Genomic DNA, 12,411 nt, shown 5'->3' with positions numbered 1-12,411 from the left:
TGCAGTATTTTAGTGAAAACTGCACTCTACTCTGCTGGTCTTTCGGTCTTAAATGACTTGAGTTGTTTTTATTTCTATTTATTGTGACAGTCGACTGGTAACAAAAATTAACGTTCACTCATTAAAACACTTCATATGTCTAAAAAAAATCCAAATACTCAAAATTACAAAAAAGGAACGCAAAAAAAACATTTATTTTATGGATTATATTGTATTTCTTGTAGCGTAATTGATCAAGGAGACAAAACAATGATTGAACTATCTTAGTGTTCACACAATAATTTAGATATTTAATCAATTTCAATTTTGTACAGCTCTGGAACGTTTGATATATCAATGTGTATTTGTTGTGATTTCCATAATAAATGATGCTGAGCATTTTTAGGGCCTATTTGATAAAAAATGGTTATTACATTATTCTCAAAAATGAATTTTGAAACGAATGTTCGTCAATATTTTAAGAGAAAAAACGATATAAATCCAATGAGAGCTTGTTGTTGCTGACGTCATTTTTATGCGACGAGCTAGTCCGGAAGTAACAAACGAGAGATTAGACTCACGACGGAAACAATGTTTTAGTGAGTAACATCATTTAGCTCTTTTTGATTCTTAAAAGGCACAACTGCGTTTATGTGATGCATTGACATGATATATCTAGGATATAGGCTCAAACTATCTCGCGGTTTTAGGCCTTGTTTCAAATCCGAGTAGTGTACAGGTGACGTTTTACCAAACGAGGCCACCTGAGTCTTGCAGATTCTACCGATCGTAACTACCAAGTGTCCGTTTTCCTTGCTACAAATACGCCTGCACCATTCATAACCTGCACTCATCCCAGTAAAGCTATGGCTTCCAGGCGTGCATGTTTCACCAGTAGCCTCAATAGCGGCAATCGCAAGATGCCCCTCCACAACATGTCTGAGGTTCCCGAGGACGAATCCTGCTACAAACCCAACAAGTTTGCATACTGCAGCGTGAGCGTCACCTCGCTGAAATCTCGCCTCGCGCCGACCATTCAATCCGCCATGTCTGCAGCCGTTGATACCCTGGTGGGCGAGGTGGTCCTCGTCCTCAACGAGACCCATCAGGAGCTTCTCCACAAGGAGCAAGAGAACGAGAGGCTCAAAATGCGTCTGGAGGTGTCCGAGAGAGAATTGAAGACGACGCAGGACTGTCTGTGCAGCGCCCAGAAGCTCATCGACCAGCTCCAGATCTCATACAGTGGCCCTCACCACCAGTCGGGTTTTGCTCCATCTATGATCCAGAACCGGGATCATCAGAACTCTCGCGTCGACCTGGGTCTGGCCGGTTCCGAGGAACACCAGATTCACGGGTACGAGCCGAGTGACTACAAGATTTGCCAGTTGTCGATTCAACCCGATGGCTCTGTGACCGACCACACTCTGGACTCTTTTGGGACCGACACCGCTCACGTGTGTTCGGACGCCAGCAGATCAGGTAGGAAATATCTCTGGACCGCATTTTAATCTTTAACAAATACAAAATACTTTGTAATTTAATCATTATCATTAAACAAATGATGTCCTAACAATATTACGCTGTATAGGTCTTGTCCAAACAAAGCGTTTTTATTAGTTATACAGTGGAACCTCAGTTTTCGAACGCCTCTCAGTACGAACAAATCGAAGTCCGACCAAAATTTGCTGTTTGGTCCAAAAATCTGAGTCCGAACGCTGGTAATGCGTGAGTGCGTACGCTAGGGTGCCATGCTGAGCGGCGTACTCGTGTTTTAGCCCCTTATTATGCCTCCCAAGAAAGTCAGTGCAAGCAGCAAAGTTGCTACAGGTGAAAAAAGAAAAGTAGTGCTTACAACTATTGCATTTAAGAAAGAAATAATAGCACCACCGTCTATCTGCGCCTTCTGCTGACCACCACAAAGGTAAGAAATCCTATTCATAAGATTACGATAACGCGAACGTACGATTAGCCTGGGTTAGCTTTATGATTCGAGGTAAACATTCAGGGTGTTGGAACGGATTAAAACGATTTCCATTATTTTTAATGGGAAAAATGATTTCGGTGATCGAACAAATCGGTTTTCGAACAGGGTTCTGGGACGAATTATGGTCGAGAACCGAGGTTCCACTGTAAGTGAAAAGGGTTAATCCACCTTGTCCACTCAAAAATTCACCTGCTTTCCACTGGGCTCAGTACATGGCCCCTTTCTTTTTACTATGTATATGCTTCCACTTAGTGATGTTATCCGCAAGTATAATAATAGTTTCCAACCACTCGGTTAGGTTTTGGGATTTTGAGGCATGCCACTTCATTTTTTTTGCACCCAGAAAAAAAATTAGATGTGTATTGTTGGTCCAGCTCATCGTTCACTGCTTTGAACTTGGACAAATGTAGTATCACCCAGAGTCTCTCGGTCAGAAATTTAAGTCTCATACAATATCCTAGTCTGTCATTTCAGTTAGAATATTTTAATGTTACTTGAATACTTTTTTCCCCACCTTCGTAATATTGTGAAGATGCACCTGATGCTGGCAAAATCAGATGCATGGATTATAATTTGTTGGCTTGATGACTGTAATCAGGGTTGGGTAAGGTTACTTTAACTGGATTACTTTCAATGACTTTTGGATGACTCCAATACCAAATATGCTCATAAAAGACAAAAGAAAGTAAATAGGAATCAAATGATGACTCACAACACGTGGTAAGCTTTCTCTCCTGGCTTTGATCTCCGGCAAAACGAACATCAAATGCGACCGAAACAAAATGAAAATAAATCCAAACAGCTTTTTGCCGTTCCATGTATTCCGTTACTCCCCAAGCCTGCACAAAATTGAATCATTTTATTCCTATTGAGTTTCTTTTGTCTTTTATGAGCATATTTGTTATTGGAGTCATCCAAAAGTCATTAAAAGTAATCCAGTTCAAGTAACCCTACCCAACCCTGACTGTAATGTATTGCTCTCTGGTCTCCCGATATCTTGCATCAATCGTAAATGCGCAAGATTCATAAGATGCCGAAACTATTTGCTTGAAAAAATATCCAGGGAATGGTAGAAGGCAGACATCACCAATAGATGTGTATTTGGATGCATCTCATTGGCTAAAGGAAACGGAAAAACATCCTTATGGCATTTCTTCTGACCGGCTAGTGGTATGAACACGGTTTCATCATAAAAGGGAATTTTGTCTCTAAGCCAGATGTACTCATTGAAAGTGTCACATCTGGCTTGAGAGCCATTCTAGATAGAAAACGATGCCAAATTCAGCTACAATGACGGATACATTTTCCATTACGATGGCTGGCAGCTATGTTCCCTCTAATCTGCATGTGTGCCCAATTGCGCACAAGAAAATCTAGCCAGCGCACCAAAATAGGGGCTCCAAATTGTTAATTAAGAAGTGAATTAAGTCAAAGTTACAGTGCATAAAGGTCAAAATACACAGGTTCCCCTGACGCTGTGTTCTAAATGCGGTATTTGGAAGTCAAGGTCGAAGTAGAACGAAGTGGAGTAAAGTCAGTGGAGTTTTTCGAGAACCGGCTTCTTTGGCTCGGCTCACCAAACGGCTCTTCTGGTTGTTTTTGCTTCTTTAATCCCTACACGACCAAATATTATCTAAAAATATGCACAAAATGACTTAAATGAAGGGGTGAGGGGGCAATAGAACAAAAAATAAAAGAAATGCAAAAATGAAAAAGTAGTGAAATACTGAGAAAAAACCCAAACAAAATGAGAAGAAAAGAGCAGGAAAATTCAGAAAAAAAGGCAGAAGAAAAAGAAGCAAATAAAGGGAAAAACGGTAATAGAGAACAAAAAGGCAAGAAAAAAAGTAACGGCTAGGAAAAAATAAACACAATGAGATTTTTTTAAAAAGGAATTTTTAAAAAAAAGGAGAAAAAAATAGAGAAAAAGAGGAAAAAAGTTTGTGTTGCATTCAAATAATTTCCAATTATACCAAGTCAATCTTGTTGCCAACATTGTACTTCCACTCAAAAATGTAATTAAATACAGTTGTGTATCGTGCAACTGACTCAATAAGCCACCCAAAAATGTTAGTATTATGCGACAAAAGATACCAGGAATAAAAGAAATGGAAATCTATTGTAAATTGTAAAAACAAATGACATTTGTAGGCAATCGTACATGAGTCAATTCATTCAAAAGTGAAAAATAATTTTGCATTGCCGGAAACTCAGCAAAATGTCAAGATTTGGACATGTTTGATAATGACTCAGTTGCCACACTTGGGATTGCGGTAGCTCACTGTTGTTTCAAGCGTTGCTCACCGACTTTGTGTGAACGCTCAGACCCATAAGAAAAATGACAGGTAACATTGGCTGGCGGTGGTAAATTTGACATTTTTGTCTAAAATCTCTTGCGTGTTGGTACTTTCCAGAGGAGGGAGCGGCTCAGGGTTCGGGCGAAGTCAAGTTCGAGATTAAAGTGGAGCAGGTGCCGATATCAAGCTCCGCCCACATTGAGGGGAAGGACCCGATGGGCGTCGGCGAAGGGCCCGGCCACGCCTCCGGCGACCTCGGCTACGCCGGGGATGGGCCCCGGGCCCCGCACCACCAAAGGCCCGACGGAGAACGCAGCGGCGCCCTGCCGGATCGGTTGACGGGCGAACCCAAAGCGATGGCGGCCGAGCCCCCCGGGGACCGCCCCCACCACTGCCTAGAGTGCGGCAAGACCTTCCGGTTGATCTCCAGCCTGAAGAAGCACCTCCGCATTCACACGGGCGAGAAACCGTACCCCTGCAGCGTGTGCGGCCGCCGCTTCCGCGAGTCGGGCGCCCTCAAGACCCACCTCCGCATCCACACGGGGGAGAAACCCTACTCCTGCTCCGAGTGCGGCAACCGCTTCCGTCACATGGACGGACTGCGCAAGCATCTCCGCACGCACACGGGAGAGAAACCCTACGGCTGCTCCATCTGCGGCAAGCGCCTCAGCCGCCTGCAGCACCTCAAGCACCACCAGCTCATCCACACGGGAGAGAGACCCTGCCGCTGCCCCTTTTGCAACCGCAGCTTCAAGGAGGCGGCGGCGCTGCGCAAGCACGTCCGGACGCACCGGCAGGAGGACGGGGTCGAACCCCGAGGCGCCGCCGAAGGGGCGGCCGGCCTGAATCCGGTCCCGCCCGCTCCGCAGATTACGTTTGAGGAGTGGGGGGCGGAAGAGGAGGACAAATCGGTCATTGACTGTGTGTAGAAAGGAGAAACGATGGGCAAGGGAATCTCTTATGGTCCCGTTTTTGCCCCCCAAAAATCCAAATTGGGTTCAAAACATCCAGCCCGACCCAACCTGGGCCCGCAGGTACTAAAGCCCGACCCAGCCTGAGTCAACAATCTCTTTCTTGCTCCTTCTTTCTCTTTGTCTCTCTCTCTCTCTCTCCTCTCTTTGCCCCCACTCTCTCTAAAAAATTATTTAAAAAATCTGCATTTCTCGAGCGCTTTTCAACTCAATGACTTCCCAAAGCGCTTTACAATGTGCTCCACATTTCCCAATAGTGGCCTTGCAGCCATGTAAGGCGCTAACCTGCTTATTGGAGGTATTAGGGGTTCAGTGTCTTACCCAAGGACACTTTGACATGTAACACGGACAAGCCGGGATTCAAACTGGGATCTCTTGATCCCAAGACGAGCGCTCTACCTCCTGAGCTACTGCCGCCCCATAATCTGAGGTCTGTGCATCCCCTCTCTCTCTCTCTCTCCCTTTCACCTTATCTCTCTTTATCTTTTTTTTTGTATCTCTGATTTGCAGGGCAAAACTCAACAAACCCCAATGTTCATATTTAATGTGTGGACTCGGGAGGAGGAGTGGTGATTTAAGACTGCGCGCAATACACTCGATTTCGCTCTCACCAGATGCAGAACATCACCAATGAGATTTGCAGGAGTAAAATTGTATCTCCTTATGAAAATAGCGAGCCATAGTCAAGTCATATTTATTTGTGACGCCCTTTATCACAAGAATTGCCAAAAGGCTGTAAAAGTACTAAGATTTTGAGCGTTTTCCCCCCGTAAATTCAAGTTATGTTGGTATTACATGATAAAAAATAATATCGACTCATTTTTTTTTTTTCAAACAGTAGATTTACAAATGTTTTCCCTTGATACTCAAAAACAGGGACTTTACCGGTACTTGCATTTGAATGCATAAGGCTCAGAAATATGAAATATTACATTTGAAAGGAAAAAGACATGAGCAGTGCTGTAAACATATCCGGGTTCGTACTCCTAAATTCAAGCCCTCTTCAAGCTCTTTCAAAGGCAAATTTCCAGTTTCTCCAGTACACAGCAACATCTAGTGGACAAATATAAAACAGTGTCCTTTCAAGAACAGAGTCCTGATTTTATCAAGGCTGTTTTTGTAGAGAACCTCCCCGGGTACCCCGATTTCCTCCCACATTGCAGAAACATGCATGGTGAAATGGTGACTCCAAATTGTCCCTCGGTACGAATAAGCGTATGAAGGATTGTCTGTCTCTGTGTGCCCTGCAACTGGCTAGCAACCAGTTCGGGGTGTCCCCTGCCCACCACCCGAAGATGGCTGGGGTCGGGCTCCGGCACCCCCGCGGCCCTACTGAGGATAAGCGGTGCAGATGATGCTTGGATGGGAACTTTCAAATCCACAGAATTTGTCTTCTGGTGCACTTGTAATGTAAATCATCTCACAGAATTGTTTCTTTTCTATCAATCATTCTTTTTGATGTAGAGTGAAACAGTTTTGTCATAAGAATTCAAAATGTCATGATGTAAATATACTTAATAAAGTGTTGCTGTTCCTCCCAGTTCTGTCTTTTATCTCAACCATGCATGTTTTTGTCTTTCTTATTACACGTCAGAGTGTCTATGGCAAACCAAAATGTTGAAAGAGCCATATTGGACCCCTCCCAAAAATGTTTAGAGCCACAAAAAATGAAAAGCCTTATAAGGAATGCATCACAAACTGTATATTTAATTATATTCATTGGAAATTGTTAAGAATCTACCATGTTCATCCTCTAATAGAAACTGTTGGAATTTCTTGTTAAATCAACACAAACTTCAATTCATCATCTTACTCCAATTTGTGACCTTTCCCAATCACCACTCATCCAAACGATTCGCGCGCTCTTTTCTGCATAGAAAATTCTCAGAAGCCGGCATTTCACTCACGAGTGGATTTATTTCTAACACACAAATCGCTACATCTCTGCACGCTCCTCCTTCTTCCAAGTTGCTCAGCAAAGCATCTCCTCTGCCTCTTGGTTGGATCCATTGGTCTCCCGTCCCAGAAGAATGGCGCGCTGACTCCGCCTGGTCGCGACGCAGCCCGCTCCCATTGGTCTCCCGTTCCCGGAAAAATGACGCGTCGACTCCTCTGTCTCGGCCCCCAGACAGCTGGTCATCTCCCTCTACCTGAGAGCTGCCCCACGTGATCTACTCCCCAAAACTTTTGCACAAAACACAAAGTCCGACAGACAAAACCCAAATTCAAACTTCCATATTCCTTTAAAGCCATATCATTTTCCTACAAATGGTAAATAGACTGCATTTATATAACGCCTTAAATTTTTCACTGAGGAACTCTAAAGTGCTTTACAATGCACTTCACAATTTACCCATTTACAGACACCGATAGCGGACGGAGTCAGCCAGGAATTAGGGCAAGGGTCTCCAAGTCAATTGAGTCTGGGGGCCCTGAAGCTAGGGTACCGGGGAGGTTCTCTACAAAAACAGCGTTGATAAAATCACCACTCTGTTCTTGAAGGGACAGTGTTTTATATTTGTCCACTAGATGTCGCTGTTGTGCCAAGTTCATCTGAAAATGAGTCCAAGGAAGAATCCAAATTACGAAGACTCAAAGTGAGACAAAAAGCACCTTTGTCTTCCAATTTTGACCTAGAAAGACAAAAATAAGGAAGAAGAAACAAAAACGGTTAAAAGAGGAAACAAATATTATTTATTTTTGCATGATAAAACATTTCTTATCCCAATTATTAGGCTATGACAGCAAATGACTATTAGCTCCAAATTTTGGTTATTGTCCTTTTAATACTAATAATCGGTATCGCTATAAATTTCCAGGCCTCCAAAGAAGCGCTTGATTTAAAACGGCCCACACTTGTTTAAAAGTTACATTTTCTCTGCTAAGATGAGAAACGATTGCAAGAAAATGCTCTAAAAAAATGGAGATTTTGCGCATCTCCTCATGCCATGAGGCTCTTTAATTCCACCTAGGGGAGTAAAAGCCCACATGAAACCCCACCTCCACATTTGCATATTACTGTATTTTTATTAGTGTGTATTTTCCGTAGTACTATTTAAATACTCTATATTAACACGTTATATTGGGTATTTTTTGTATTCTATATTTTTTAATTTTATTATTTTATTTTTAAACAATAAGGATACTGCTGAAAGTGGGAATTTCCCTTCAGGGATGAATAAAGTCTATCTACTTTTTCTTCTTAAGAACTTTTTGAAGAGGTAAGAAAAGAAAAAGTAAGAGTCACAAAAACAAAGGAAAGCAGTAGATTACGTTTTATTTTAGCATTGGGAGTTTGTATGTTCTCCCCGTGCTTGCGTGGGTTTCCTCCGGGCACTCCGGTTTCCTCCCACATTCCAAAGACATGCATTTCAGGTGAATTGGCCGGTCCAAATTGTCCCTAGGTGTGAATGAGCGAATGAGTTGTCTGTCCCTGTGTGCCCTGTGATTGGCTGGCAACCAGTTCAGGGTGTCCCCTGCCCACTGCCCGATGATTGCTGGGATGGGCTCCAGCCCCCCGCGACCCTACTGAGGATAAGCGGTACGGCTAATGAGATGAGATGAGATATTTTGTGGCAGATCTGGACATTCCGCCTCTCACTCTCTGCATATCGCCCTCTGCTGGTTGGGATGCAGTACTGACCAACTTGGCACAATTGCAAACGTGACGTAACAAACTCAATACGTGACTCCAGGGGCGTTGCCAGACCTAAGTCTCGGGGGGCGTTGGGGCTGGTGGTTATATTTTAAAATGTAAATGAGAGTTCATCACAGCTATTATTATTCCCAAAACGTTTTTGTACAGCACTTTCTTGGGTTTTTTTTCAGGGACGTCTTCTAGACCGTATTTTAGGGGCGTTATCAGAGGGGGGAGGGAATGCCCACCTACCCGACACACACTACCCACCCAAAGAAAACTGGATGTAGTGGTAAGTGCAGTCTGAAAAAAAAGAAAAAATAATTAAAGGTAATACGATAGGACAAAAAAATAATCACAATAAAGCAAAAAAAAAAAAAATCTGGGAAAAAAAAGAAACAAAAGAATAAAGCAAAAAGCAAAAAAATAAGAAAATCTAGGAAAACTCAAAAAAATGAAAAGCTGGGAAATAAAGAAAAAATAAGAAATAAAAGGAGAGAAAGAGGAATAATGATAATAAAGCCAGAAAAAAATCTAGGGAAAAAACGAAACAAAAGAATAAAAGAAAAAAAATCGAGAAAAAGAGGCAAAAGCAATAAAAAAAGAAAAAGCTATGAAGAGATAATAATAATAAAACAAAAAAGAAAAGGAGAAAAAAAAAGAAGTTTGATAACTAATGCAAAAAAAAAGAAAAATAGAGAAAAAAGTAGCTTAGGAGGTAGAGCGCTCTTCTTGGGATCAAGAGATCGCAGGTTCGATTCCCGGCTCCTCTGTGTTACATGTGGAAGTGTCCTTGGGTAAGACACTGAACCCCTAATGCCCCCAATAGGCAGGTTAGCGCCTTACATGGCTGCACGGCCGCTATTGGGAAATGTGGAGCACATTGTAAAGCGCTTTTGGGAAGTCATTGGTCCTGTTCCCGCCATTCCTGCAAACAATATTTCCTACCAGGGTGCCCTGAACTTTTCCACTCATTGAATAAAGGCACAGTGAAATGAAATGAAATGATCTGCATTTTATAGAGCGCTTTTCAAGTCAATGACTTCCCAAAGCGCTTTACAATGTGCTCCACATTTCCCAATAGCGGCCTTGCAGCGAACCTGCTTATTGGGGGTATTAGGGGTTCAGTGTCTTACCCAAGGACACTTCCACATGTAACACGGACAAGCCGGGATTCGAACTGGGATCCCTTGATCCCAAGACGAGCGCTCTACCTCCTAAGCTACTGCCGCCCCCGGTCAGTAAATAACTACAGCATTAAACTCAATAAATGTAACTTGTATTCAATCGTATAAAATCATTTATAGTCAAATGAATAAAATCCTTCAATATGTGTTCACAATGCCCAACTGAGTTCAAAGAGCCCTCATGCTTTCGTTTTCATTGCGCCTATCTGTTTTTATCTTCCTTCTTTCAGGCCTGCGGAACAAACCCCCAAAACGATAAAAAAAGAAGAGTTTTTCGAGTTTTTATGAATGCACACATGTGACGTGTTGCTCTGCTGCCATCTCCTGGCTTAAAGTCACGATTGCAGGTTTTTTTTGTTAGGTTTTGGAGACGATTCGGTTGCCAGAGTTGGGATGGATGTTGCTCTTTCTCAGACTTTGTGTGAAAATTGTTTCCTCATTCCAATTTTTCACTCGGATAAAATGAAAGTGCGTGCTTCGGAAGCCATCATTTGGGGGTGCAAAGGCGGGAGGACCCTGTGAACTCCATGAAGTCATTTCCTCAGCGCCTGGAAAGTCAACCCAATTGTGTTGGCTCAGGAAGTGACTCACTTTCACTCTCCTTGCGTCTCCGCTTTTCTGAGTTGAGCGCGTGATTCCTCCCTTTGGGACACGCTTGACTTTTCCCAGCCATGAAAATCATACTTGGAATTCTTCTAAGCTGATGCTGATGACGTCATCTGTCTAAAAAACCCTATAGTTGAGTCCATATGCAGAAGCAGCCCGTTTTGGGGGACCCTCAAGAACCCCCAAAGTCAACCCAAGCCCCTTTTGAAAACAGGATGAAAAACACTCCATGAAAAACAACGCAGCGTCGGATTGACTCCACTGCCTTGAAATGGTTCAGTCTATTTGATTCCTAGCACCGCATACTAGTATTTCTGCAGCAGTATTATTGCAGTATTCCTATAGTAGGTTTTTTTTTGTAATATATCTGTATTATTAGTGTAGAGTCCAAAATGTGAATGTCTTCTTGACTCTAGCCACCTCCCACTAGAGCAGGGGTGTCAAAGTCATTTTAACTCGGGGGTCACACCATAGAACAAACATTCTGTCGGGGGCCGGAATAGTAGATTCAAGAGAAAGAAAAAGAGAGAAAAAGAAATAAGAGAAAGGGAGGGAGGGGAAAAGGAGAGAGGGAGGGACAAAGAAAGAAAAAGAGAGAGAGGGAGAGAGCGTGAGAAACAAAAGAGATAAAAAGTCGTGAGAGAGGGGGAAAAGAAAGGGAGAGGAAGAAAGAAATCCAAAAAGAAATAGAAAGACAGATGGAGAGAAAAGAGAAAAGAAAGCGCCAAGGGTAGGAAGAGAGAAAGAGTAACGAGAGAAAAGGAAAAAAGGAAGTTAGAGCAAAAGAAGTTAAAAAGACACAGAAAGAGAAAGAGTCAAAGAGCAACAAAGGAAGAGAAAAAGAGACACAGAGAGTGAAAGAGACCGAGACAGAGAGTGGGAGAAAGGGGGTGGAAAAGACAGAGAGAGAGAGAGAAAGAAATACAAGTACGGTGTCTTTGTTCTAGGCAGCTGACTTTGGCAACATCAAGTTGACATATTTCAACCTGCAGCTTGTTTTTCTCTTGCGCTTCTCTGAGTGATGACTGGCGGGCTGGATTCAATCCCTTAGCGGGCCTAATCCGGCCCGCGGCCCCCCGTTTGACACCTGTGCACGAGAGGGATATGGCTCCAGTATATATATTAGGAGCTAAGTAACAGGTACAACTAAAAACAAGCCATACTAGATCCTAAATCATTGTGAAAAAAATTTGGATTAAGAGATCGTACAATACTTTGAAATGTTTTGCTTTGGAATTGTATTTTTCCAAGATTTAAAACTATAGAGGGCAGCACGGCGGCGCAGTGGTTAGCGCATGTGCGGCACAATTCATGTTTCGGGAACCTCCTGCGTGGGTTCAAATCCAGCTCCAGACTTCCTGTGCGGAGTTTGTATGTTCTCGCCGTGCTTGCGTGGGTTTCCTCCGTTTTCCTCCCACGTTCCAAAAAACATGCGTTTCAAGTGAATCGGCCGGTCCAAATTGTCCCTCGGGGTAAATTGGAGTGAGTTGTCTGTCCCAGCGTGCCCTGCGATTGGCTGGCAACCGGTTCAGGGTGTCCCCTGCCCACTGCACGATGATTGCTGGGATGGGCTCCAGCACCCCCGCGACCCTACTGAGGATAAGCGGTGTAGCTAATGAGATGAGATGAGAGAAAACTATAGACGGAAAAGTGGGAGGGGGGAAAAAAACTGGAAAATCAGTGAACTGGCGCACCGCCCGCCCGGCGTGCTGCCAGGCACTTCTGCTTCTCCTCCCCCTGGCTTTCTCCC

The 12,411-nt window shown here is 43.3% G+C and overlaps 1 protein-coding gene across 1 annotated transcript; it reads left to right on the top strand.

Annotated features, from left to right (window-relative positions):
- Window positions 1–522: 522 nt before the first annotated feature.
- LOC148348899 (uncharacterized) lies at window positions 523–6,757 on the top strand. Its single transcript, XM_088320461.1, has 2 exons — window positions 523–1,458; window positions 4,378–6,757. The coding sequence occupies exons 1-2, from the start codon at window positions 846–848 to the stop codon at window positions 5,187–5,189; spliced, it is 1,425 nt and encodes a 474-aa protein (XP_088176587.1). The 5' UTR covers window positions 523–845; the 3' UTR covers window positions 5,190–6,757.
- The last annotated feature ends 5,654 nt before the right edge of the window (window positions 6,758–12,411 follow it).

Source organism: Urocampus carinirostris, chromosome 17 (assembly GCF_059441175.1).
Source record: "Urocampus carinirostris isolate Australia breed hairy pipefish chromosome 17, RoL_Ucar_1.0, whole genome shotgun sequence".
Taxonomy (NCBI): Eukaryota; Metazoa; Chordata; class Actinopteri; order Syngnathiformes; family Syngnathidae; genus Urocampus; species Urocampus carinirostris.
Note: the sequence above shows the minus strand (reverse complement) of the source record. Positions and strands in the feature narration are given on the sequence as shown.